This window comes from Lipotes vexillifer, unplaced genomic scaffold (genome assembly GCF_000442215.2).
Source record: "Lipotes vexillifer unplaced genomic scaffold, Lipotes_vexillifer_v1.1 scaffold90, whole genome shotgun sequence".
Lineage (NCBI taxonomy): Eukaryota > Metazoa > Chordata > Mammalia > Artiodactyla > Lipotidae > Lipotes > Lipotes vexillifer.
Genome location: NW_006782310.1, coordinates 2,240,158 through 2,268,118, shown reverse-complemented (window position 1 = coordinate 2,268,118; position 27,961 = coordinate 2,240,158). Strand labels below are relative to the sequence as shown.

The window sequence follows — 27,961 nt, the reverse complement described above, 5'->3', positions numbered from 1 at the left end:
AAGAAAATGAAAGTCAATGTTGAGGGCTGATTTTCTTTAATTTTTTGCCAATCAAGTTATATGTAATCTCATATACCCTTTATAAGAGTGCTTAGATATTATAGTTTGGGGTCTATATGGAGTTCTACTTAAGGATTTACCAAAATAAAATTGAGATACATGGCTGCACATTCTAGGAGCCTAATAAATGCATTTTGAACGATGATGTATACCCTTGCCGTTGCTTATAATTTATTGTTTGAGTTGCCTTTTATTCAGTATTAGTAAAGACCTACTTAAAAAACTGAAATTTATGTTCATCTGCTTTATTTTATTTAAGTAGCTAACGTATGCAATGAAATTTAGCTTTATTATCACTGTGTTTTTTAAGTGCCTTCTGTTTGTAACATATTACTGAAAAGTTTATGTGCTTTCAGGAATATGCTACAATTATATTGATATATTTAGGATATAATCTCTAAATATTTTGAATTTGTTTACAAACTATAAATTTATTTATTTTTACAGTCTGTTTAGATTCTCGAAGTCTCTAGCATACATGACAGGAAAAACTTCTAATTTCCATAACAGCCTTACCATTAAGTACAATGTGTGTAAAAGTTTTGATAATTTGGGGGGGTAACTCTACGGAAATTTACTTCTTTCTAGATGTCTTGTGGTTCCTCCTCCAGATCCATCCATCCCCCTAACTACCTCACCCATGCTTGTGACTTTTGTTTTGTGGCCCATGAGGCTGATTTATAATAGACTGCATAAAAGATATCTTTTGCACTCTGTCCTCCTTCTGGGTTCAGCCAATGGAAATCAGGGGCAAGAGACCATGGGAGATGATGGAGAAGAGTAAGGCTGAGGTATTGTACCTCTGACTTCCTTTCTGCTTGGTCACTGCACCCCTTTCCCAAATGACAGCCCTTGGCACTTGATATGCATCTAATAATCGAGTAAGTGCCTCTTCTTTACCCTATCAAAAAAGATAACCAGAAATAAGTTTTTCATCATGAATTAGGTGCTGTATGAACCTACAAATTTTAAAATTGGATGTGCATAGCAATGTTTCCTTATAAAATAAGAATACATATATTGTACCCAAGCAGCATCTGAAGGCACAAATAAACTAATGACTCAGATTCCCCTGGTACTCCCATTGTTCCTGCTTCTGTACATTCCCTGTCTTTTCCTTAACTTACATTTATGGCTCCATGTACTTCCTTATGACCATCTAATGGGAGAGAAAAACAATCACAGCCCTGGTTTATGAAAGGTTTGAATGGTATGTTGATATAATTTGGGGAGCTACTGTATTACAATCTCAGTATGGAAAAGGTGGAGGCAAAATCACCTTGAAGAAGAAATGGCCTGAGGTATAGATGGGAAGTGTGAAAAGGGATTGCATAGTGGTCAGGGACTTAGAAAGAACATGAATGTAAGACCGGTGGAAGGAAGTCTATGAGAGTTTTGGGGATTAACGTTTCAAAAGGATGGGATGTGAAGATAATTGTATCCCATATAAATGCTCACAATAGTGCCTCTGCTATGGAGGAAGATCCGAGTAGTTAATAGAATGTTAAATATTCTGATTTTGTTTATTTGACATCGTTTTGTCATGTGAATTAATCAGCTATTACTACAACAATTATTTGTAACAAGTCACTTTGGAACTCAGTTGCTTACAACAATAATTTTTTATTTTCCACTCGTGGGTCTGTGTGTTGGCTAGGGAGGATTTCTTCAGGCTGCAGATCTGATGGGCTTGACTCAAGACTCTGTTGGGTGCACGTGAGCTTCATGTTTCCCTCATCCTCACTGGCTAGCAGCTCCGAGGGCCATGGTTTTCACGTGGCAAGTGAGGAGAGTACAACATAGTGAGTAAAAAGATAGGATGCCCCTCAAGATGTTAGCTCAAAATTGGCATACTCTCACTGTTATTCACATCGTTTAGTCAAAATAAGTACCATGTCTGAATCACAAATGAGAGTGACAAGAAACTACCTTTAATCCAAGGGGGAGGTAGTGAGCAACAGTTTGGTCTGTCATAGCTTGCTTCTGATGACTCTCCCTGATACTGAGTTGTTTTTTCTGTGGTTTCTACATATTTTATAGTGAACTCATCTTCCTCTGTTTGTATTATATTTTCTATGGAAGTCAGTAATCCTTTGACTGCTTTTTTGCCTCTGTTAGGATCCTAGAAGTTTTATTGGTTCTTGACTAGTAAGTTAGACCATACTAATTTCTTAGCTTGAGTTTGATATCTAAATCTTCATAAGTTTCAAGTTTGGCTTTTTTATTTCTTTGAAGTCATTCTTTTTCTATCCAGGGCCCAGTTAATGAGTATCTATTCATGGCATCTACGTCCAAAGTTGTCAATATATTTTTAATAGCTAATTCAATTTATTTAATGGTTTTGGGTCTCTTTTCTCTGTCTTCTTGAGTCAGTTTTGATAATTTGTGTCTTCTAAGGAATTTGTGCATTTCACTTTAGTTGTCTTATTTGCTGGCTTAATCTTGTTCCTAAAATTCTCTTATAATTTTAATTTCTATAGTAGCGCTAGAGATGACATTTCTTTCATTCTTGATTTTGGTAATTTGTACTTTCTGTATTTTTCTTGGTCTACCAAAAGTTACATCAATTTTGTTGATCTTTTAAAAAGTCAATTTTTGCTTTTCTTGATTTCTCTATTGTTTTTCAGCTTTGATATAATTGATTTCTTCTCTGATTCCCTTTCTCATGCTTGCTTTGGGAATAATTTAACCTACTCTTTTCATGAAGTAGAAGCATTGATTATTTTTTTGATACCTTCTTTTCTAGAATAGGTATTTAAGAACTGAATTTACTTTTAAGAACTGTGTTAGGGCTTCCCTGGTGGTGCAGTGGTTGAGAGTCTGCCTGCCGATGCAGGGGACACGGGTTCGTGCCCCGGTCCGGAAGGATCCCATAGGCCGCAGAGCGGCTAGGCCCGTGAGCCATGGCCACTGAGCCTGCGCATCCGGAGCCTGTGCTCCGCAACGGGAGAGGTCACAAGAGTGAGAGGCCCGCATACCACAAAAAAAAAAAAAAAAAAAAAAAAATGCTACTGTCTAATTAGGATAAACAAAGTAAAAGGGGATGGTGTCAAATATTGCACAAATTTAAGAAATTAGAAAACATTTAGAACTGTATCATTAAATCTTACTACAATTATCTTCACGTGAGTGAAAAAAGCTAAATTATTATTTAAAGGAAAATCAGTAGCTTTTATAATATCAGAAAAGAAGATGGATTCATAGTTATTGAAATATATGACTTCAGAATTTATAAAAATAAAAGTAAAATAAATACAAAGAAAAAAAACAGAAAACAAATTACAAAATTGTTAAATAATGAAATATATATAATTCCAAAGATATGCAGAACTACATGTTGATCAGTAAAAAAAGAATAATTAAAAAAAATGGAAAACCAATGATAAAATTAATCAAGAACACAGGGAAAATATATGAATAAATCCAATTAGAAATTGAAATGGTATCTAAAAATGTAGCAGTGATTAATAATGAAGATATTCTGAACAAATCTCTTAGAATATTATTGAAATTTTGATGAACTGGATAAATTCACAGGAAAAATGGATTGATGAATAAATAGATAACCAAAATATACATATATGCCTTTGCCTTAATAACTAAAAATACTTCCCTGCAAAATATGTACATGTATACATACATACTAGGGCAATAGAACTTTACATGCAATTTCAAACTTCCACAAGATCATAGAGAACAGAAATAAAAGAAACTACAACTGATATAAGAAGCTAGCATAAATTATAAAGCAAATTAGACGAGGACAGTACAAATATGGAAAATTATAAGCCCAAATCACGAGTATATATGCAAAGAGTCTTCAGTGAATACAACAGCAAAACCCACCAATAAGTTTATTTTTAAAAAGAAGGAAAGAGCCCCGAGCTAGCCAATCTAATTTTATTCCAAGAGTTCAAAGTTAGACTAACCTTAGAAATTTAACAATATAAGGAGGAAATATTTTATATAATTTCTCTAAAATTGTCCTAGTCTGTTAATTGACATTTAATTTAATTTATAATTTATATTTAATTTAATTTATATTTATTTTATTTGAGGGAAATTTCCATATTTATTACTTCAAATATTTTTATACAGAACAGAAAATTTTTATCCATTTATTCAAATTGTCTTTTCTATTGTTTGATAGCATTTTGTCATTTTCTTCCTATAGGCCTTGCACAACTCAGGTTTATCACTAGATCTGTGCGTTTTAATTTGTTTTAATTTTACTGTTGTGAGATTATTCTGTTTTCATCATAATCTTTATTTTTGTAGATAAACTTTATTTCATATATTAATTTTATATGAGTTATTTTTATAATTTTCAGGTGATTTTTATATAGTTTAATTCCTTTGATGGTGAGTGAAGAAAGCAATATATTTTTAGTGCAATACTAAAAATAACTTATTTTAGGGACTTACCTGGCGGTCTAGTGATTAAGACTCCATGCTTCCACTGCAGGGGGCACAGGTTCCATTCCTGGTCAGGGAACTAGGATCCTGCATGCCACATGGCATAGCCAAAAAATAAAAATAAAAAAAGTAACTTATTTTAGATTTAGTAAGATTCACAGATAAGTAATTTCTGAAACTAAAATATTTCATATTTATTATCAAATAAAGATGTCCTTCTGGAGCTTTTGTTTTAAAATTTGATTTTCTTTTTTATCTTATCATTATATGTCTAGAACACGAGGCCTATCTGAAAGATATTGTAGAACTACGATGGCACCTTGAAGATAAAACTCATCGACTAAAACGTTTGGAGGAGGAAAAGGAGAAATTAGAAGCTACTGCAAAGCTTCAAGCAGACATAGACTACATGATTAAACATCGCCCTCTACTGCTTGCAAAGCGAGACCAGGAACTTGTAGCTCTGAAGGAATATTATCAGAAAAAAATTGAGGTAAAGGAATAAATGAATGGATTTGCATTTTACAGATTGTTTCTTAGTTATAAAAATTTCAACTATAAGAAGTTAACATATCTTTCAAGGGTTCATTCTCATTGAAAATCGACCTATTTATTTTCTAAAAGAATTATCAAGTGACACACAGTACAGTTGATTGATATTCATTTAAACTTTTCCCATACTTTTAAACTTAGGAATATTAATAATCTTTAGTAGTCTACTAATACTATTTTGGAGATTTAACACATTATGGTATTATTTGAAGCCGTAAATCAAACTTAGAAAGAATGCCATCAATTTCATTTTTTGATGAAAATATGTAACTGACATGAAAAATCTTGTTAATGATTAACATTTAACTCTCCTATTGTGGGATCATATTATAGAAAAATAAATTATTTTAATGGCCACTAAATGAACAAATTAGCTTTGTATCATGTTTGTTCTTGATCATTTAAAGTTAATAAATTAAGTCATTAAATGTCTCCTATATTTGTTCCATTTTCTGCCCTCATTTTCCAAAGATAACCTCAACATGAACTTCTGTTGCTAGGCAAAATTTGAATAATTTTATACATACTGTATGTATGTATGCACACTGCATAGTATTGTTTTTAATATTATTAAACATTGTATAACTTTCTGTAACTTTTTTTTTTATAAATTTATTTATCTTATTTATTTATTTATTTATTTATTTATTTTTGGCTGTGTTGAGTCTTCATTGCTGCGCATGGGCTTTCTCTCGTTGCAGCAAGTGGGGGCTACTCTTTGTTGAGGTGCACAGCCTTCTCATTGTGGTGGCTTCTCTTGTTGTGGAGCACGGGCTCTAGGTGCATGGGCTTCAGTAGTTGTGGCACATAGGCTTCAGTAGTTGTGGCTTGCGGGCTCTAGAGCGCAGGCTCAGTAGTTGTGGCACACGGGCTTAGTTATGCCGGGCATGTGGGATCTTCCTGGACCAGTGATTGAACCCGTGTCCCCTGCATTGGCAGGTGGATTCTTAACCACTGCGCCACCAGGGAAGCCCTGCAACTTATTTTTTAATCTGACGTTATTTTGGAGATCAAGCTACTATTGATATATACAGATTCAGTTCATTCATTTTATTTGCCATGTTCCATCAAATAGATATCTCACAATTTATTATTTGCCATTTTCTCTTGGTCATCTGCCTTTTTTCCAGTATTTGGCTACAATGCTGATTTGACTGTAAACAATAAGCAGCCATGATCATGTTCCTCTCTATGTGCGTGTGAATTTTTCTTGGCTGTATATCTAGTGGAGTATCTCCTGAGTCATGGGTTATATACATTTTCAACTTCATTAGATAAAATCACATTGCTCTCCAAAGTGTCTCTGACAGCTTATATTCCTAAAGTAGTAGCAGTGCTGGAGATGTCCCATTTCTCCACTGTGGACAAGAATTCTAGTAGTATCATTTTTTCTTAATAGTAATCCCCCCTTATTTAGTTGGGTGGCAGTGTGTCAGGCTAAAAGTCATCCCCCAAATTGCCTTTACTCATGGTATTTCTAATGAGATGTAGGTAGGAGTTATATAGGTATTTTTTTAGGAAAGCTTCTTGAACTGGACTCAGTCAGAAGTAGCACCCTTAGCCATTTCCTAAACTTACAGCAACCCAGATATGATAGCTGCAGCTCTGATTCAATTTTATAGCACAAAGCAACCTTGGGAATGGAACCCAGATCCAGAATGGCTGAATAGAAAGGCAGAAGATACCTTGTATCTATTTCTGGGAGAGAAAAATAAACTATAATCTTGTTTATTTGACTTATTTCTGCTATAGCCAAACCCAGTCCTAACTGATCCACCTCACATTTTTGTCAACATTTTTATTGTCATACTTTAAAGTTTGTCAATAGGTGTGGGAATTGGTATCCCTTTATTATTTTAGTGTGTTTTTCCCTGATAGTAGACATAGGCATTTCTGAGTCAGGGGTAGCAGGGCTGTTGAGCAGCTGGAAGACCATGCTTGGTAATGGGAGGAAAATATGAAAACACATTCTAGCAGATCAAGAAAATAGCAACCTTTGCATAGAGCTTATCAGAGTCACTGCGATGATTAATTTTTTGCGTCAACTTGGCTGGGCCAGTATGCCCAGGTATTTGATCAGACATTATTATAGATGTTTCTGTGAAACAGTTTTTTGGATGAGATTAACATTTAAATCAATGGACTTTTAATAAAGCAGATAGGCAAGAAAAATAAATAAAAGGCATCCAGATTGTAAAGGAAGAAGTAAAATTATCTCTATTTGCAGAGGACATGATGTTATATATAGAAAATCATGAAGAATTCACAAAACAAACTATTAGAGCTAATAAACAAGTTTAGTAAAGTTGGAGGATGCAAGCTCAACACACAAAACTCAGTTGTATTTTCATATACTAGTTTTGAACAACCCAAAAATGAAATTAAGAAAACAGTTCTACTTAATACCATTAAAAATGATAAAGTAGGAATAAATTTAATAAAGTGCGAGACTTGTTCACTAAAAACTATAATATTTTGCTGAAATAAATTAAATTAGACCTAAATAAATAGAAAGATAATCCGTGTTCACGGATTTGACTTAATATTGTTAATATGTCAGTGGTACCCAAAGGTATCTTCAGATTAAATGCAATATCTGACAAAGTCTCAAGATCTTTTTGCAGAAATTGAAAAGCCTGTTCTAATATTCATACGTAATTGCACAGGATCCCAAAAAGCCAAAACGGTCTTGGAAATGAAGGACACCTTAGAGAACTCACACTTTCTGATTTTAAAACTTAGTACAAAGCTGTAGGAAGCAAAAAAGTGCCATTTGCATAAATACAAAAAAGTAGAGAGTAGAATTGAGATTGCAGAAATAAACCCATTTATCTATTGCTTTTCAAGGGTGCCTGTAGACCAATGGAATAGAAATGAGAGTCTAGTAATAAACCCACACACTATGGTCAACTGATTTTTGACAAGGGTGCCAAGACAATCCAGTGGGAAAAGAGTAGTCTCTTCAACAAATGGTGCTGAGACATTGGATATCCACATGTATTCAAAAGAGTAACGTTAAGACCCCTACTTCCCAGCACATACACAGGTTAATTAAAAATGGATCATAATTCTACATGTAAGAGCTAAAACTATAAAACTCTTAAAAGAAAACTTAGGGGTAAATCTTCATCACCTTGAATTTGGAAATGGTTTTTTTAGATAGGACACTACAAGCATAAGTGACATAAGAAAAAATAGAGAAATTGGACTTCATCAAAATTAAAACCTTTTGTCCATCACAGTACACTACCATAAAAGTAAAAAGACAACCTACAGAATGAGAGAAAATGTTGCAAATTATATATTACAAAATGTGTAGTATCCAGAATATATAAAGAACTTTTATAATTCAACAACCAGAAAAGAAAAATAACCCATTTAAAAATGCGCAAAAGACTTGAGTACACATATCTCCAAAAGACATAGAAATGGGCAGGAAACACATGAAAAGATGGATGCTTAACATCATTAGTCATTAGGAAAATGCAAACCAAAACCACAATGAGATACCACTCATACACATTAGGATAAAGTTAAAAATAAAGTGTAAGATAACCAGTTTGGGTGAGGATATGGAGAAACTTGAACCCCTGTACTCTGCTGGTGGGAATGTAAAATGGTAGAGCCACTGTGGAAAACAGTTTGGTGTTTCCTCAAAAAGTAAAACAGAATTACCATATGCTTTAGCAAATCCACTCCAAGGTATATACCCCCAAATAATTGAAAACTGATGTTAAAAAACAAACAAAAAGGGCTGCCCTGGTGGCACAGTTGTTGAGAGTCCGCCTGCTGATGCAGGGGATGCGGGTTCGTGCCCCGGTCCGGGAGGATCCCACATGCCGTGGATCGGCTGGGCCTGTGAGCCATGGCCGCTGAGCCTGCGCGTCCGGAGCCTGTGCTCCGCGGCGGGCAGGGCCACAGCAGTGAGTGGCCCACGTACCACAAAAATAAATAAATAAATAAATAAAAAACCCTTGTACGTAAATGTTCATAGCAGCACTGTTCAGAACAGACAAAGGTGAAACTATCCAGTGCCCTTCAACTGATGAATGACTAAACAAAATGTAATACATCCACACCATGGAATACTATTCAGCCATAAAAAGAAATGAAGTACTGATGTATGTCACAACATGGGTAAACCTTGAAACATTATGCTAAAAGAAGCCAGGTACAAAAGATCACATATTATATGATTTCATTTAACTGAAATATCCAGAATAGGTAAATCCATAAAGATGGAAAGCAAATTCATGATCACTAGAGGGTTGGAGAAATGTAAGATAGTGTTTTGTTTGTAATATAGCTTTGTTTTGTTTTGTTTTATTCTGCTGTCTTGACTGAGGTCCTGGCTAAAGGCCTGCTGAAGCAACCCAACAGCTTAAATAATGCAAGACCTCTAGCCAATGTGCTTGAGCCTTAATACATTGCTACTTGCAAACTAAGCTCAAAGGCTCAACGTGACCTTCAAATTCTACAAGCAGCTCAGTCTCATAACACCGTGGAGCCACAAAAATATTATTAACATCAACCTAGGAGAGTATCCATGTGGGAAGGTTGTACCGGTCCCACACTGAGCCCGTCCAAGAGCTTTCCTTGGAGATGAATTTGCCTCATATGATATCACCAATGCCCCCAACACTGAGACCACCACCCCAGCAATACCTATGGGACAAATTGGACCCAGGACATTATTTATTGCTTTTCTTCCTTTGATAGTAGAAATTCTATTATGTTTCCTGAGCTCTTTGTTTGCTTATCCCATCATCTTGGTATAATCCTGGCTCTCTGCCACAGTCTCTACCCCTACGTTCCTGTGCCTAAAGGAGAATCTTGTAGAGGTTACTAATATCTGTGCTATTCTAGAAATTAATGGGCACATAGGGACAGTTTTATGTCCTCCCCTTCCAAATCTGTATACATTTTGCTGTATTATATTGCCTTTAGTAAGCCTAGGAACTTTGCTGGCTGAGATCTCCACTACAATGCTGACTAGAGGGAGTAATATTTAGCATCATTGTCACATTCCCAGTTTCAAAGGGGAATAATTAAAAAATTTTTTTCTATTAAGTAAGATGTTACATGGTGCTAGACTTGATTTGCTAATTATTTGTTTAGGGTTTTAAATCTAAATTCATGAATAAGAAGGTCATATAATTATTTAATAATGTCCTTGTCAGGTTTGGGTTTTAAGGGTTTGCTAGATTTTTAAAGGTAACTTGGGAGTATTTCATCTTTTCCTATTACCTAGAAGAGTGTGAAAAACTAACATTATTAATTAGCATTTACTGTTGAAGCCATCTAGCTAAAGTTTTCCAGTTTTGTTTCTTGTTTGTTTTGGAAAGGTTTTTAATTACAAATTCAATTTCCTCAATAAGATTGTTCAGTTATTCTGTTTCTTCCTGTGTCCATTTTGGTTAGTTGTAGTTTTCTAAGAATATGTCCATTTCATCACAATTACAAATTTTGTTGGAAGACTTTCTTAGTATCCTTTTATCTTTTCTATAGTCTATAGAATATGTAGTGCTTTCCTTTTTCATTCCTGATATTTACTTGTGCCTTCTCTTAAATGTTATATATTTATATAAGTTTATAACATGATATATCTTCTTCTGTATACATGATAACCATCCATCACCATACAGTCGACCCCCTTTACCCACTTCTCCCTCCCCTTCCCTTCTGGTAACCACTACTCTGTTTTCTGTATCTACATGTTTCTTTGGTTTGGTTTGGTTTGTTCACTTATTTTGGAGTTTTTTGTTTGTTTTTTACGTTCCACATATGAGTTAAATCACATGATATTTGTCTTTCTTCATCCGACTTATTTCACTTAGCATGATACCCTCAAGGACCGTCCATGTTGTCACAAATGGCAAGATTTCTTTCTTTTTTTACGGTTGAGTAGTATCTGTTTTATAGATATATATATGTGTGTGTGTGTGTGTGTGTGTGTATATATATATATATATATATATATATATATATATATATACCACATCTCTTTATCTTCATCCATTCATCCCTTGATGGGCACTTAGGTTGTTCCATATCTTGGCTATTGTAAATAGTGATGCAGTGAACATTGGGGTGCATATATATTTTCAAATTAGTGTATTCATATTCTTTGGATTAATACCCAGAAGCAGAATAGCTGGATCATACGTTAGTTCTATTCTTAATTTTTCTGAGGAATCTCCATACTGTTTTCCATAGTGGCTGCATTCCCACTAACAGTTCACAAGGGTTCCCGTTTCTCCACATCCTCTCAACACTTGTTATTTCTTCCTTTTTTGATAATAACCATTCTAATTGGCATGTGGTAAAATCTCATTGTGGTTTTTATTTTCATTTCCATAATAATTAGTGATGTTGAATACCTTTTCATGTATTTGCCTGTTGGCCATCTGTATGTCTTCTTTGGAAAAAAGTCTATTGCTGTACACCTGAAACGAACACAACATTGTAAATTAATTATACCCCAATAAAATTTTTAAAAAAAGAAACAGGATGGCAGGACCCCCCCCCCAAAAAAAAAGTCTGTTCAGCCCCTTTGCCCATTTTTAAAAATTGAAGTATAGTTGATTTACAGTGTTGTGTTAATTTCTGGTGTATGGCAAAGTGATTCAGTTATACATATGTATACATTCTTTTTTATATTCTTTTCCATTATGGCTTATCACAGGATATTGGATATAGTAGGGCCTTGTTGTTTATCCCCTTTGCCCATTTTAAAATTGAGTTGTTTGTTTTGTTGTTGTTGTTGAGTTGTATGAGTTCTTTATATATTTTGGATATTAACCCCTTATTGGTTATATGATTTGCAAATATCTTCTATTCGGTGGGTTGTCTTTTTGTTTTGTTGATGGTTTCCTTTCCTGCACAGACTATGTAATTATGTACACATAAAATCTAGACAAGTCCACAGATGAATTACAGTTGCATACAAAGGTAAAATTTTAAAATCCATACATTACTATACACCAGCAACAAATCTGAAAATAAAATTTATTTTAAAATAGCATTTGTTAGAGCATAAAATAAAACATATCTAGGAATAGATGTAACAAATGATATGCAAAGCCCCTATTCAGAAAACTATGAATATTACTGAGAGAACTTTAAAAGTGCTACATAGATAAATATGTTAATGTATTAGAAGGCTAAATTTTGTAGCATTCGCTCCAAATTGATCTGTAAATTAAATACAGTCACAAAATCTCAACAGGTTTCTTTGTGGACCTTGACAAGCTAATTCTAAAATGTATGTGGTATATGTATACAATGGAATATAATTCAACCTTTAAAAAGAAGGAAGCCTTCCCTATGTGACAACATGGAGGAACCTGGAGAACATTATTATGCTAAGTAAATAAGCAGGTCGTAGATAAATACTGCATAATTCCACTTACATGAGGTATCTATAATAGTCACACTCATAGAATCACAGAGTAGAATGGTGGTTGGTAGGGGCTTGGGGAGGGGAAATGGAGAGTTGTCTTTCAATGGATATAAAGATTTAGTTATGCGAGATGAATAAGTTCTAGAGATCTGCTGTATAGCATAGTGACTACAGTTTACCGTGTTGTACACTTAAAATTTTGTTAAAAGATAGATAATCATGTTAAATGTTCTTATCACAATAAAATTAATACAATGAAATAAAATAAAAATTAATGAAGATTACTGCTGTTTTCAGGAGGCTGCTGCCTCATATAGATCCACCACTCGGCCCGTGGGTAAAGGACTGCTCCCTCCTTAGTACCTTGTTCTACTCCTCTCCCTCCAACTTTCCAACAGGACATCCTGAACTGTAATTCCTTCCAACCATGACCACTACAACCACCCTATCCCTTTAGTCTGATAGAGAAGAGAGACCGGGAGAGAGAAGGGAGTATGTTTATGATATCTAATAATTAATGAAAACAATAAAAATGGAATATTTTGGACCCTTGCATTAAGATAGTAATGGTTATTCATGAGTGAGAAGATTATAGGTAATTTATAAAATTTTCTTTTTTCATCTGTGTTTTCTGATTTTTCTACAATAAAATATTTGAACAATAAAAAGTCATAGTTTTTGTAGGTACAAAAATAATGATTTTATTTTGGTCATGTTAACTGGGATATTAAAGTCATTCTCTTCAGTAACTTTTCTACATCTCTAGTATTGATGCCTCTCAGGGTAAAAGAAACCTGAAACTACTGTGCTAAACAATAGACTAAATATGGAAAGAAAATTGATATAAAGTACGTTTATAATCTAAATCAAAACTACTTTAGGGGCTTCCCTGGTGGCGCAGTGGTTGGGAGTCCGCCTGCCGATGCAGGGGACACGAGTTCGTGCCCCGATCCGGGAGGGTTCCACATGCCGCGGAGCGACTGGGCCCGTGGGACATGGCCGCTGAGCCTGCGCATCTGGAGCCTGTTCTCCACCGCGAGAGAGGCCACAGCGGAGAGGCCCGCGTACCACAAAAGAACAGAACAAAACAAAACAAAACAAACAACTACTTTAACTCCCTTCTCTGATATTTCTCTTGTCTGATTATTTTAATTAGCCATTAAGTGCATATATTAGCACATATTTTTATTTCTAGGTAATGGAACTATACAAACAGGTTCATGGAGAACATGAAGAAGCTGTAGAAAATCTTGAAAAAGTCAAATTCAAAGCTAAACAAAGTAAAATAGACATGGAAAAGGATATTCGTGATGATGAAATAACCATAGAAACCTACAAGTAAGTATTTTTCACAAACGTTACTTATAGCATTTAGAAGTAAAATATTAATTAAAATGTAATATATATTCCTGTATAAGAAATTCAGATAAAGAGAAAGGGAAGAATCTAAATTGCCACATCTATCTTGTTACCAAGTTTATGTATAAATTAAAATGTCTTTTACATATGTAATCTAATTGTGTATAAATTCCTAAAGCAGTATATTTCTGTGTCATTTTAAAGTTCTTGATACATGTTGCCAAATTGCCTGTGGCTATGCTATAACAGTATATATCCCTGCTAACTATGTGAAAAAGTGACTCTTTGAAAAAAGATTCCAGCATGGGATATTATAAAAAACAAATTACATAGCCTTGTATTAATTATAAGCATAGCATCTAATTAATTAAACTCATTTTTTTTATTTCTAGTAAAATGTAATATTTTAAATATATATAGATTATATTTTGCATATTATTAATTGACTTTTAATTACATTTCTGATGTATTTATATTTTATGATATTCTTCTACTTCCTCTTGTTGGTTTCAAATTTTTCATGTTTCTGTATAAAATTTTTATTTATTCAAACTGATCATTGATTTAGTACAGAAAAAGTCATACTTATTATGGAGCTAGAGTCAAGTAAATATAAGCAAAATGAAGAGCAAAAGTTTGTACATCATCCTGTGATCTGGATAACATGCACTTATTAAGATATTTATATTTCCTCACATCTGATGTCTATTTCAACATGTGCTTAAACATTATGTTTTTAATTGAGATATAGTATAAGTACAATATTATATGTTATAGTTATACAACATAGTGGTTCACAATTTTAAAGGTTATTATACTGCATTTGTAGTTATAAAATATTGGTTATGTTCCCTGTGTTGTACAATATATCCTTGTAGCTTATTTATTTTATACATAATAGTTTGTACCTTTAATCCCCTAAACGCTTTCGTGCCCTCCGCACTTCCCTCTCCCCACTGGTAACCACTAGTTTGTTCTCTGTATCTGTAAGTCTGTTTCATTTTTGTTGTATTCATCAGTTTGTTTTAGTTTTTAGATTCCACATAAAAGTTATATCATACAGTATTTTTCTTTCTCTGTCTGGCTTATTTCACTTAGTATAATACCCTCAAAGTCCATCCACGCTGTTGCAAATGACAAGATTTTATTCTTTTTTTTTTTTTCTTTTTGAGTTTCATTTATTTTTTTATACAGCAGGTTCTTATTAGTCATCCATTTTATACACATCAGTGTATACATATCAATCCCAATCTGCCAATTTATCACACCACCCCCCCACCCCCCACCGCTTTCCCCCCTTGGTGTCCATATGTTTGTTCTCTACATCTGTGTCTCTATTTCTGCCCTGCAGACCAGTTCATCTGTACCATTTTTCTAGGTTGCACATATAGGCATTAATATGCGATATTTGTTTTTCTCTTTCTGACTTACTTCACTCTGTATGACAGTCTCTAGATCCATCCAGGTCTCTACAGATGACCCAATTTAATTCCTTTTTATGGCCGAGTAATATTCCATTGTATATATGTACCACATCTTGTTCATCCATTCGTCTGTCAGTGGGCATTTAGGTTGCTTCCATGACCTGGCTATGTAAATAGAGCTGCAATGAACATTTGGGTGCATGTGTCTTTTTGAATTATGGTGTTCTCTGGGTATATGCCCAGTAGTGGGATTGCTGGGTCATATGGTGATTCTGTTTCTAGTTTTTTAAGGAACCTCCATAGTGTTCTCCATAGTGGCTGTGTCAATTTACATTCCCACCAACAGTGCAAGAGGGTGCCCTTTTCTCCACACCCTCTCCAGCACTTGTTGTTTGTAGATTTTCTGATGATGCCCATTCTAACTGGTGTGAGGTGATGCCTCATTGTAGTTTTGATTTGCATTTCTCTAATAATTAGTGATGTTGAGCAGCTTTTCTTGTGCTTCTTGGACATCTGTATGTCTTCTTTGGAGAAATGTCTATTTAGGTCTGCCCATTTTTGGATTGGGTTGTTTGTTTTTTTAATATTCAGAGGCATGAGCTGTTTATATATATTGGAGATTAATCCTTTGTCCTCTGATTCATTTACAAATATTTTCTCCCATTCTGAGGGTTGTCTTTTCGTCTTGTTTATGGTTTCCTTTGCTGTGCAAAAGCTTTTAAGTTTCATTAGATCCCATTTGTTTATTTTTGTTTTTATTTCCATTACTCTAGGAAGTGGATCAAAAAAGATCTTGCTGTGATTTATGTCAAAGAGTGTTCTTCCTATGTTTTCCTCTAAGAGTTTTATAGTGTCCAGCCTTACATTTAGGTCTCTAATACATTTTGTGTTTATTTTTGTGTATGGTGTTAGGGAGTGTTCTAATTTCATTCTTTTACATATCGCTGTCCAGTTTTCCCAGCACTACTTATTGAAGAGACTGTCTTTTCTCCATTGTATATCCTTACCTCCTTTGTCATAGATTAGTTGACCTTAGGTGCATGGGTTTATCTCTGGGCTTTCTATCTTGTTCCATTGATCTGTATTTCTGTTTTTTTGCCAGTAACATATTGTCTTGATTACTGTAGCTTTGTAGTATAGTCTGAAGTCAGGGAGTCTGATTCCTCCGGCTCCGATTTTTTTTAACCTTAAGACTTCTTTGGCTATTCGGGGTCTTTTGTGTCTCCATACAAATTTTAGGATTTTTTGTTCTAGTTCCGTAAAAATGCCATTGGTAATTTGATAGGGATTGCATTGAATCTGTAGATTGCTCTGGGTAGTATAGTCATTTTCCCAATGTTGATTCTTCCAAGCCAAGAACATGGTATATCTCTCCATCTTTTGATATCATCTTTAATTTCTTTCATCAGTGTCTTATAGCTTTCTGCATACAGGTCTTTTGTCTCCCTAGGTAGGCTTATTCCTAGGTATTTTATTCTTTTTGTTGCAATGGTAAATGGGAGTGTTTCCTTAATTTCTCTTTCAGATTTTTCATCATTAATGTATAGGAATGCAAGAGCTTTCTGTACGTTAATTTTGTATCCTGCAACTTTACCAAATCATTGATTAGCTCTAGTAGTTTTCTGGTGGCATCTTTAGTATTCTCTCTATATAGTATCGTGTCATCTGCAAACAGTGACGGTTTTACTTCATCTTTTCCAGTGTGTATTCCTTTTATTTCTTTTTCTTCTCTGATTGCCATGGCTAGTACTTCCAGAACTATGTTGAATAGTAGTGGTGAGAGTGGACTTCCTTGTCTTGTTCCTGATGTTAGAGGAAATGCTTTCAGTTTTTCACCATTGAGAATGATGTTTGCTGTGGGCTTGTCGTATATGGCCTTTATTATGTTGAGGTAGTTTCCCTCTATGCCCACTTTCTGGAGAGTTTTTATCATAAATGGGTGTTGAATTTTGTCAAAAGCTTTTTCTGCATCTATTGAGATGATCATGTGTTTTTTCTTCTTCAATTTGTTAATATGGTGTATCACAATGATTGATTTGTGTATATTGAAGAATCCTTGCATCCCTGAGATAAATCCCACTTGATCATGGTGTATGATTCTTTTAATGTGTTGTTGGATTCTGTTTGCTAGTATTTTGTTCAGGATTTTTGCATCTATATTCATCAGTGATATTGGTCTGTAATTTTTTTTTTGTAGTATCTCTGTCTGGTTTTGGTATCAGGGTGATGGTGGCCTCATAGAGTGAGTTTGGGACTGTTCCTTCCTCTGCAATTTTTTGGAAGAGTTTGAGAAGGATTGGTGTTAGCTCTTCTTTAAATGTTTGATAGAATTCATCTGTGAAGCCATCTGGTCCTGGACTTTTGTTTGTTGGAAGATTTTTAGTCACAGTTTCAATTTCATTACTTGTGATTCGTGTGTTCATATTTTCTAATTCTTCCTGGTTCAGTTTTGGAAGGTTAGACCTTTCTAAGAATGTGTCCATTTCTTCCAGGTTGTCCATTTTATTGGCATAGAGTTGCTTGTAGTAGTCTCTTAGGATACTTTGTGTTTCTGTGGTGTCTGTTTTAACTTCTCCTTTTTCATTTCTAATTTTATTGATTTGAGTCCTCTTCCTCTTTTTCTTGATGAGTCTGGCTAATGGTTTATCAATTTTGTTTATCTTCTCAAAGAACCAGCTTTTAGTTTTATTGATCTTTGCTATTGTTTTCTTTGTTTCGATTTCATTTATTTCTGCTCTGATCTTTATGATTTCTTTCCTTCTGCTAATTTTGGGTTTTGTTTGCTCTTCTTTCTCTATTTCCTTTAGGTGTAAGGTGAGGTTTTTTTATTTCAAATTTTTCTTGTTTCTTGAGGTAGGCTTGTATAGCTATGAACTTCCCTCTTAGAATTGCTTTTGCCACATCCCATAGTTTTTGGATCGTCGTGTTTCCATTGTCCTTTGTCTGTAGGTATTTTTTGATTTCCTCTTTGATTTCTTCAGTGATCTCTTGTTTTTTTAGTAATGTATTGTTTAGCTTCCATGTGTTTGTGTTTTTTTACTTTATTTTCCCTGTAATTGATTTCTAATCTCATAGCGTTGCGGTCAGAAAAGATGCTTGATATGATTTCAATTTTCTTAAATTTACTGAGGCTTGATTTGTGACCCAAGATATGATCTATCCTGGAGAATGTTCCATGCACACTTGAGAAGAAAGTGTAATCTGCTGTTTTTGGATGGAATGTCCTATAAATATCAATTAAATCTATCTGATCTATTATGTCACTTAACATTTGTGTTTCCTTATTAATTTTCTGTTTGGATGATCTGTCCATTGGTGTAAGTGAGGTGTTAAAGTCCCCCACTATTATTGTGTTACTGTTGATTTCCTCTTTTATAACTGTTACAGTTGCCTTATGTATTGAGGTGCTCCTATGTTGGGTGCATATATATTTATAATTGTTACATCTTCTTCTTGGATTGATCCCTTGATCATTATGTAGTGCCCTCCCTCATCCCTTGTAACATTGTTTAATTTAAAGTCTATTTTATTGGATATGAGTATTGCTACTCCAGCTTTCTTTTGATTTCCATTTGCATGGAATATCTTTTTCTGTCCCCTCACTTTCAGTCTGTATGTGTCCCTAGGTCTGAAGTGGGTCTCTTATCGACAGCATATATATGGGTCTTGTTTTTGTATCCATTCAGCAAGCCTGTGGTTTTTGGTTGGAGCATTTAATCCATTCACGTTTAAGGTAATTATCAATATGTATGTTCCTGTGACCATTTTATTAATTGTTTTGGGTTTGTTTTTGTAGGTCCTTTTCTTCTCTTGTTTTTCCCACTTAGAGAAGTTCCTTTAGCATTTGTTGTAGAGCCAGTTTGGTGGTGCTGAATTGTCTTAGCTTTTGCTTATCTGTAAAGCTTTTGATTTCTCCATCAAATCTGAATGACACCCTTGCTGGGTAGAGTACTCTTCGTTGTAGGTTCTTCCCTTTCATCACTTTAAGTATATCATGCCACTCCCTTCTGGCTTGTAGAGTTTCGGCTGAGAAATCAGCTGTTAACCTTATTGGAGTTCCCTTGTATGTTATTTGTCGTTTTTCCCTTGCTGCTTTCAATAATTTTTCTTTGTCTTTAATTTTTGCCAATTTGATTACAATGTGTCTCAGCCTGTTTCTCCTTGGGTTTATCCTGTATGGAACTCTCTGTGCTTCCTGGACTTGGGTCGCTATTTCCTTTCCCATGTTAGGGAAGTTTTCGAGTATCCTCTCTTCAAATACTTTCTCTGGTTCTTTCTCTCTTCTCCCTCTGGCACCCCTATAATGCAAATGTTCTTGCGTTTAATGTTGTCCCAGAGGTGTCTTAGGCTGTTTTCATTCTTTTTTCTTTATTCTCCTCTGCAGCAGTGAATTCCACCATTCTGTTGTCCAGGTTAGTTATCCGTTCTTCTGCCTCAGTTATTCTGCTATTGATTCCTTCTAGTGTATTTTTCATTTTAGTTATTGTTCATCTCTGTTTGTTCTTTAATTCTTCTAGAACTTTAAACACTTTAAACACTTCTAGGATCTTCTCGATCTTTGCCTCCATTCTTTTTCCGAGGTCCTGGATCATCTTCACTATCATTATTCAGAATTCTTTTTCTGGAAGGCTGCCTATCTCCACTTCATTTAGTTGTTTTTCTGGGGTTTTATCTTGTTCCTTCATCTGGTATATAGCCTTCTGCCTTTTCATCTTGTCTATTTTTATGTAAAAGTGGTTTTTGTTCAACAGGCAGAAAGATTGTCATTATTCTTGCTTCTGCTCAAAACTGTATTCTTTTTTATGGCTGGGTAATGTTCCATTTTACATATATATATGCAAACCATATCTTCTTTATCCATTCATTCTACTGATGGAACTTAGGTTGCTTCCATATCTTGGTAATTGTAAATAATCCTGCTATGTATATTGGGGTGCATGTATATTTTCCAATTAGAGTTTTTGTATTTTTCAGATATATACCCAGGAGTAGAATTGCTGGGTCATATGGTAATTCTATTTTTAGTTTTCTGCGAAACTGCCATACTGTTTTCCACAGTGGCTGCACCAATTTACATTCCCTCCAACAGTGTAGGAGGGATCCCTTTTCTCCACATCCTTTCCAAAATTTTTTTTGTGTGTGTTCTTTTTGATGATAGCCATTCTGACAGGTGTAACGTGATAGCTCATTGTGGTTTTAATTTACATTTATCTGATGATTAATGATGTTGGGCAGTTTTTAATGTGCCTGTTGGCCTTTTGTACGTCTTCTTTGGAAAAATGTCTGTTCAGGTCTTCTGCCCATTTTATGATTGTGTTACTTGTTTTTTGATGTTGAGTTGTATGAGCTGTTTATATATTTTGCATATTAACCCCTTATCAATTATGTCATTAACAAATATTTTCTCCCATTCAGTAGGTTGTGTTTTTGTTTTGTTGATGGTTTCGTTTGCTGTGCAAAATTTAAGTTCCATTTGTTTGTTTTTGATTTTATTTCCTTTGCTTTAGGAGACAGATCCAAAAAAATATTGCTATGATTTATGTCACAGAGTGTTCTGCCTATGTTTTCTCCTAGGAGTTTTATGGTTTCTGGTCTTACATATATGTCTTTAAACTGTTTTGAGTTTATTTTTGTATATGGTGTGAGAAAATGTTCTAATATTCTTTTACATGTAGCTCTCTAGTTTTCCCAGCACCACTTGTTGAAGAGACTGTCTTTTCTCCATTATACATCTTGCCTCCTTTGTCATAGGTTAATTGACCGTAAGTGTGTGAGTTTATGTTTGGGCTCTTTGTTCTGTTTCATTGATCTATGTACCAGTTCTTGTGCCAGTACCATACTGTTTTGATAGTGTAGCTTTGCCATATAGTCTGAAATGAAGGAGCATGATTCCTCCAGCTTTGTTCTTCTTTCTCAAGTCTTTTGTGTTTCCCTAAACAGTATAAAATTATTTGTTCTAGTTCTGTGAAAAAAACCATTGGTCTTTTGATAGGGATTTCATTGAATCTGTAGATTGCTTTTGGTAGTATGGTCATTTGTACAATATTAATTTTTACAATCCAAGAACACAGTATATCTTTCCATCTATTTGTGTAGTCTTCAATTTCTTTCATCAGCATCTTATAGTTTTCTGAGTACCTGTCTTTTACCTCCTTAGGTAGGTTTATTCCTAGGTATTTTATTCTTTTTGATGAAATAGCAAATGGGACTGTTTCCTTAATTTTACTTTCTGATAGTTTGTTAATGTAGAGAAATGCAACAGATTTCTGGATATTGATTTTGTATCCTGCAACTTTAATGAATTCATTGATGAACTCTAGTAGCTTTCTGGTGGTGTCTTTAGGATTTTCTGTGACTACTATCATGTTACCTACAAACAGCGACAATATTACTTCTTCCTTTCCAATTTGGATTTTTTTTTTTTTTTTTTTACGGTACGCAGGCCTCTCACAGTTGTGGCCTCTCCCATTGCGGAGCACAGGCTCTGGACATGCAGGCTCAGCAGCCATGGCTCACAGGCCCAGCCACTCCGCGGCATGTGGGATCTTCCCAGACCGGGGCATGAGCCCATGTCCCCTGCATCGGCAGGCAGACTCTCAATCACTGCGCCACCAGGGAAGGCCTCTAATTTGGATTTTTAAAAATTTCTTTTTCTTGTCTGATGCTATGGTTAGGACTTCCAAGACTATGATGAATAAAAGTGACCAGAGTGGGCAACCTTGCTTTGTTCCTATCTTAGAGGAAGTGTTTTCAGTTTTTCACCAATCAGTATGATGTTATCTATGGGTTTGTCATATATGGCCTTTATTATGTTGAGGTATATTCCCTCTATTCCCACTTTAAGAGTTTTTATCAAAAATGGATGTTGAATTTTGTCAAAAGCTTTTTCTGCATCTATTGAGATGATCCCATGCTTTTTATTCACATTAACTAATTTGTGGTTATTGAAAAATCCTTGTATCCCTGGGATAAATTCCACTTGATCATAGTGTATGATACTTTAAATGTTTCTTTGGGTTCCAGTTGCTAATATTTTGTTGAGGATTTTTGGATCTGTGTCCATCAGTTATATTGACCTGTAATTTTCTTTTTTTGTGATATTTCAGTCTGGTTTTGGTAACAGGGTGTTGCTGGCCTTGTGGAATGAGTTCAGAAATATTCCTTCCTCTGCAGTTTTTTGGAATAGTTTGAGGATAGGTGTTAACTCTTCTCCAAATATTTGATAGAATTCACCTGTGAAGCCACCTGGTCCTGGACTTTTGTTCACTGAGAGTTTTTAAATTACTGATTCAATTTCATTACTGGTATTTGGTCTGTTCATATTTTGTATTTCTTCCTGGTTCAGTCTTGTGTGATTGTATATTTCTAAGAATTTTTCAATTTCTTCTAGGTTGTCCGTTTTATTGGAATATAGTTGTTCATAGTAGTCTCTTATGATCTTTTGTATTTCTGTGGTATCAGTTGTAACTTCTCGTTGTTCATTTCTTTTTTGTGTGGGGGGGAAGGGGGCCCTCTCTCTTTTTCTTGATGACAGAAGAGAATTTTGTCATTAATCTATTTGGCACAAACACATGTTTGTCCATATTAATTACAAATGCAACATTATCCATCTTGTACCATTTTTTAAAAATTTTGCTTCTCAATTTTGAATATAAGAATTAGCTGGTGATTTTTATAATTAATATTTAGATAGACCCAAAGGCATATTATCATTACTTCCGTTACTCATTATTATTTGTTACACCATATAACTTACTCGTTAATTTTCTTCTCATTTAAGTATATTTCCCAGAAGTTCTTTTATAAGCATCAGTGGAGTCATAAATGCTTTATTAAATAAAATTTTAAAGATATGTTTAATTTTCCTTCACTATTTTTAAGAATTAACAGACATATAGAAACATGATTATGTGTGCTATCAAATGATTTATGAATTTTTATGTATATTGTATATACACTCATGTCACCATGCCCCAGGTTAAGATATAAAAAGTTTCCAGCATACTAGAAGTTTTTTCTTGTTCTCCTTCTCAGTCCATACCATTCTCCTAAAAAGGTCATCTCCATTCTGACTTCTATCGCCATGGTTAGTTTGGTCTGTTCTTGAATTCCGTATAAATGGAAACACATAGCATATATTCTTTGGTGTCTTGATTGCTCTACTTTATAGTAATTCTTAACAGGTAAAATGATTCTTCCCATTTTATTCTTCTAAATTTATTCTGATTTAGCAGATACAAGAATGATGAAATCTAAAGTACCAGTGGGGGCAAACCTAGTAACAAACTTTTACACTGAAAAATTCTTAGAAGGCTGAGGAATTGGTGGCAGCAGTTGATGCTTCAGGAAATAAGGATGAGGAGATAACTAAAATAATACTTAGCTCCTGCATTCCATGACAGTGGGCAATTGCTCACTTCTTAGTCAAAATCTAGTTTATTATCTGGACTGGGGAAATGGATACCACTGAGAGAAGAAAAGTTAACTTCATAGGGAGGAAATTTAACCAAACACGTACATTTTAAATGCTCAGGCTCCCAACCTCTCATTATTGATCTGGCTTCTAGAATTCTGATAGGAAGCCTGTACTCTCCAGATATGGAAGGGTAAAGGAGAAGCTTCTTGCCTGTTTGTTTGTTGCTTTAATTTTCATTTATATTGTGAGAGTATATCTTTCAGTTTCAGTTATATCTTTCAGTTCCATTTGACTCTACTCCTAAAATCAGGCTTATGCATGATAGCATAGCCTGGGCAAATTCAGTAAACACATCATATATTTATTGGCCATTGGCATTTATTTTCTTGTGAATTCTTGTTTATCTTCTCTGCTCGTTTGTCTCTTGGGTAAGTTTTCCATTCCATATTCCATTGTAGGATTTTATTACACACAAATGATTTAATCTTTGATCTCTTATATGGGTTTCAGATAAATCTCCCACTCTTATTATTTTGTTTATGGTGTCTTAAAAAATTGGGCTTATCTGTATTACTTGCTAATATTTTATGCAAATTATACTTTTGTCATTTTCTCACTATACTTTTTTCATATATTAAACTCTAAGACCATGCTTTAAAGTGACTTTTATATTTGGAACGTGTTTTCTACCTACCAGGTAAGATAAAGGATTATGTAGCTTTACAGATTAGCAGTGGTCTTTTCTGTGACATGTCACGTAGGAAAAAGATTCCCTTGGCAAGTACTTCTCTTAAATAGGCCCCGTGTTTTCCTAAGCTGTAGTTTACCGCTTTTTAGCTCTGTACCTGTGAGGGAGATAAGACAGTACACCAGAGCTTTAGTAATGTGTGATCTTTCCACTTTTACAGCTTCTTCTCTTCTCTTATTTTTTTCCTCTTTCTTTTTTTTCGTTCCTTTCCATCCCTGTACTACCCAACCTCTGAATCAAAGGTGCTTAGGTCTCTCACCTGGAATCAAATCAAAAGGTGGTTTATTTTAAATAATTTACAAATCACTATTCTCTCAGTTCCTTTCCATCAGAAACAAATTGAAGTTTTTTTTCACTACTTACTTTTTATATCTAAGTAGTATTTTTCAGGAGTTTCTTTGAGATGGGAAAAATTTTAGGAATAGATAAATTGCATTGATCTACATGGTTAAGTCAGAAGCTAATTCAGCTATAAGTTAAAATATAATTTCCCCTTCAGTGTGGATAAAATCAACTGTTTTTTCTCTTAGGAAAGAGATAGATAAACTTAACAGTCTGTTTAATTTCTACTGTACGTCAATACAAGATGTTAATATTAATATTGAGGAGAATGAAGAGGCAGTGACTGAAGTATTGAAGGAAACAAGGTCATCAAGAAATGAATTAGCTACTTTATCAAAAACGGTGAGTTTTCATAATTAAAATTTTAAAAAATACTGACATTAGCTTTGTGCCATGGCTATCTGAACTTATTCTCTGTTAATAATTAAATGACAGTTAGCCAGTTTCTTTCTGTATTGGTTTTCTATTGCCTATTACAAGAAATTTAGCAGCTTAAAACAGTACCCAGTTATCATAAAGTTTCTCCAGGTCATAGCTCAGCTAGTTCCTCTGCTCCAGATTGTTCCTGATTGAAATCAAGGTGTCATCAGCCCTGCATTTCTTTCTAAAGACTCCAGGATGAATCGGCTTTCAGGCTCATTCAGTTTTGGCAAAATTCACTTCCTGTGGTTTTAGAACTGAGGTCCTTGTTTCCTTGGTGGCTGTCAGCCTGGGATCATTCTCAGCTTTTAGAAGCTACCTGCATCCCCTGGCTGGTGGTTCCCTTAAGGAATGGTGAGCTGAGTCCTCTCACACTTGGTGTCTCACTGATCTTCCCTTATGACTCATCTTTTCTGCCTTCCTCTCCTGTTGCATCTCATTCACTTTAGTAAAAGGAAACACCAGTAAAATGAAATAATAAAATGGTGAAAAGAAAGAATAGTTCAGTAAAAGGCAATAATATACACATTCCTGTACCAATTTGCATTCCTACCTAGAGTTAAGAATGGTTTTTTTGCCAGTTTCTATTATAAGGCTCTTGAATTATGTTTTCATTATGGCTTTTAAGATTAATCTATAATTAAGAGTGAGACTGAACATATATTTAATGGCTTTTTTGGGGGAGGGTCATTTGTATTTCCTTTTCTGTGAAAAACCTGCTCATGGTTTTAACCCTATACATTGAGCAATGTTTTTTTTTTTTAATTGATTTGTAAGAATTTGTTTTATGTTACAGATTCTAAATATTTTAAAGTTACATGTTAAAAATATTTTCACCCAATTTTCTTTCGTTTCTTTATGGTAACTTCTGATGAAGAGAAACTTCAGTTTTAATGTAGTAAGATTTATAAATATTTTCCTTTGAGCTATGTTCTTCTGAACTTTTAAAATAAATTTTTTATGCCTTTGAGTCAAAAAATATTCTTTGGTATTTTATTCTAAATGGCTTGAAATTTTGCTTTTCATGTTTACGTAATGCTTTTAGATTAAATATGTTTAAAATATTCAAAATTGAGTTTTTTTCTCATTCTATCTTTTATTTACAAGTTTAGAAGAAATAAACTATCTGCAGAATTTTAGGAATGCATATTTTACTTGCCAGATATGAAGCATAATCAATTTGAAATTCATATATTGGTATGGTATGAAGTGAGGTTCCAATTACATTTTTTCTTATATAGAAAACAAATTGTTATAACTTACTGTATTTACTTATATATTAATATTTAGAATCATCTCTCACATATGGGGCTTCCTTATTTGTTTTGTGTGGATCTCTTTTTCCATTCTCTTTTTAATTTGTTTGGTCTACTTAACATGTTTATCTCCATACCTAATGTCTACATTAATAAACTTCTATTATGAGCTTTGATTATCTATTATGATGAATCCCCCAGTCTTACATTTCTTTATGAGTTTTAGGCTATTCTTGACCTTTGTGCTTCCATTAAATTTCAATTCATTTCCTTCAGAAATTTTATTGGAATTACGATTGGAATCTCATTCATTTATGTATTATATGATGGAGAAATGAAATCTTCATAATGGGGTCCTTAAACATAAACATGATCTATCTCTCCATTTATTTGGGTAGTTTTACTAAATTGGACCTTAACCAATTTCTTGGAACTTCGTCAAAGGCATCTCTCTGAAAAGTCAGCCTGTGATCAGTCAGACAGAAACCCTTCTAACTGCACTAAATGTTAAAGTTATTTATTTTGAATTGATTTTTAATGTAATTCTGACTTGTTCATAAAGGTTGTATATATGGTAGATATTATTTATATTTTGTTAAGGCTTAATTTATTTCATACTATATAGGTAAATTGTGTAAATTTTTGATTTTGGAAAAATGCTTTCTCTGATAATGGAGTGCAGTTCTACATAGGTTCATTTTGTGAACAGTGATAATTGGGTTATTTAACTCTTTTATACTTCTGATTTATTTTTTGACTAATGCATCAATTGCTATGAAAGCTGTATTAAAATATATCTCAGTATGATAGTTTATATCTTTATTTTCATTTTTTTCTATCCATATTTTTGCTTTACATAATTTGAAGCCATATTTTAGATGAAACTAAGTTTAGAATATTTCTAATTGATTATTTTCTTAAGATGTGTTTTATTTATATGTTTTGGGGCTATACATTTTTAGAATATTTGGAATGCATATTTCACTTACAGATGTGAAGTCGACATCATTAAATTCTTTTTGAACAGTTTAAGGACCATATGTACTTTCCTGATATATATTCTATTTTCCATCATGTTATGCCTCTTATTTAGTAATTCCTGTATTAAGATAATTTCTTATTAATTTACACAATAAATGTTTGATAATATTCATTCCCAGTTTAACACATGGCTCTTTCTTTTTATGAGACATTTCTAATTGGCATTGTTTTATTTCTTGTTACTAAAGTGTACCTTTTACAAGTTTCTTTAGCGAGCTAGATTGGAATTTCTCAAAATCTTTCCCAGAAAATTTTTGTATTTTGTTTTTATTTATGCAATGTAGGGGATATGCACCTGAGTTAAGATGGTAGTGACTTACACCACTGCATAGGCAATGTAGAAGAATCCAGAAATAGGCAAGGCTGAAAATCACTAAACTAAAACATACTGGGCTGGAGTGTCAGAGGGGATGAGTTGGGATGAGTAAGTTGGAAGAAACTGATCTTAAATAGGTAGTAATACAAGTCTCTTTGGAATCTGCCCTTGTTTTCAACCTCCAACTTCTCTCTTGCTGCCTCTTTCCC

The 27,961-nt window shown here is 34.0% G+C and overlaps 1 protein-coding gene across 1 annotated transcript in view; it reads left to right on the top strand.

Moving 5' to 3' along the window:
* Positions 1-27,961, top strand: part of CCDC178 (coiled-coil domain containing 178) — a 369,756-nt gene that overhangs the window by 38,428 nt on the left and 303,367 nt on the right. The window contains exons 7-9 of the mRNA XM_007455238.1: positions 4,752-4,969; positions 13,626-13,768; positions 24,908-25,061. Coding sequence (XP_007455300.1) covers positions 4,752-4,969; positions 13,626-13,768; positions 24,908-25,061 — 515 coding nt within the window. The remainder of the gene's footprint in view (positions 1-4,751; positions 4,970-13,625; positions 13,769-24,907; positions 25,062-27,961) is intronic.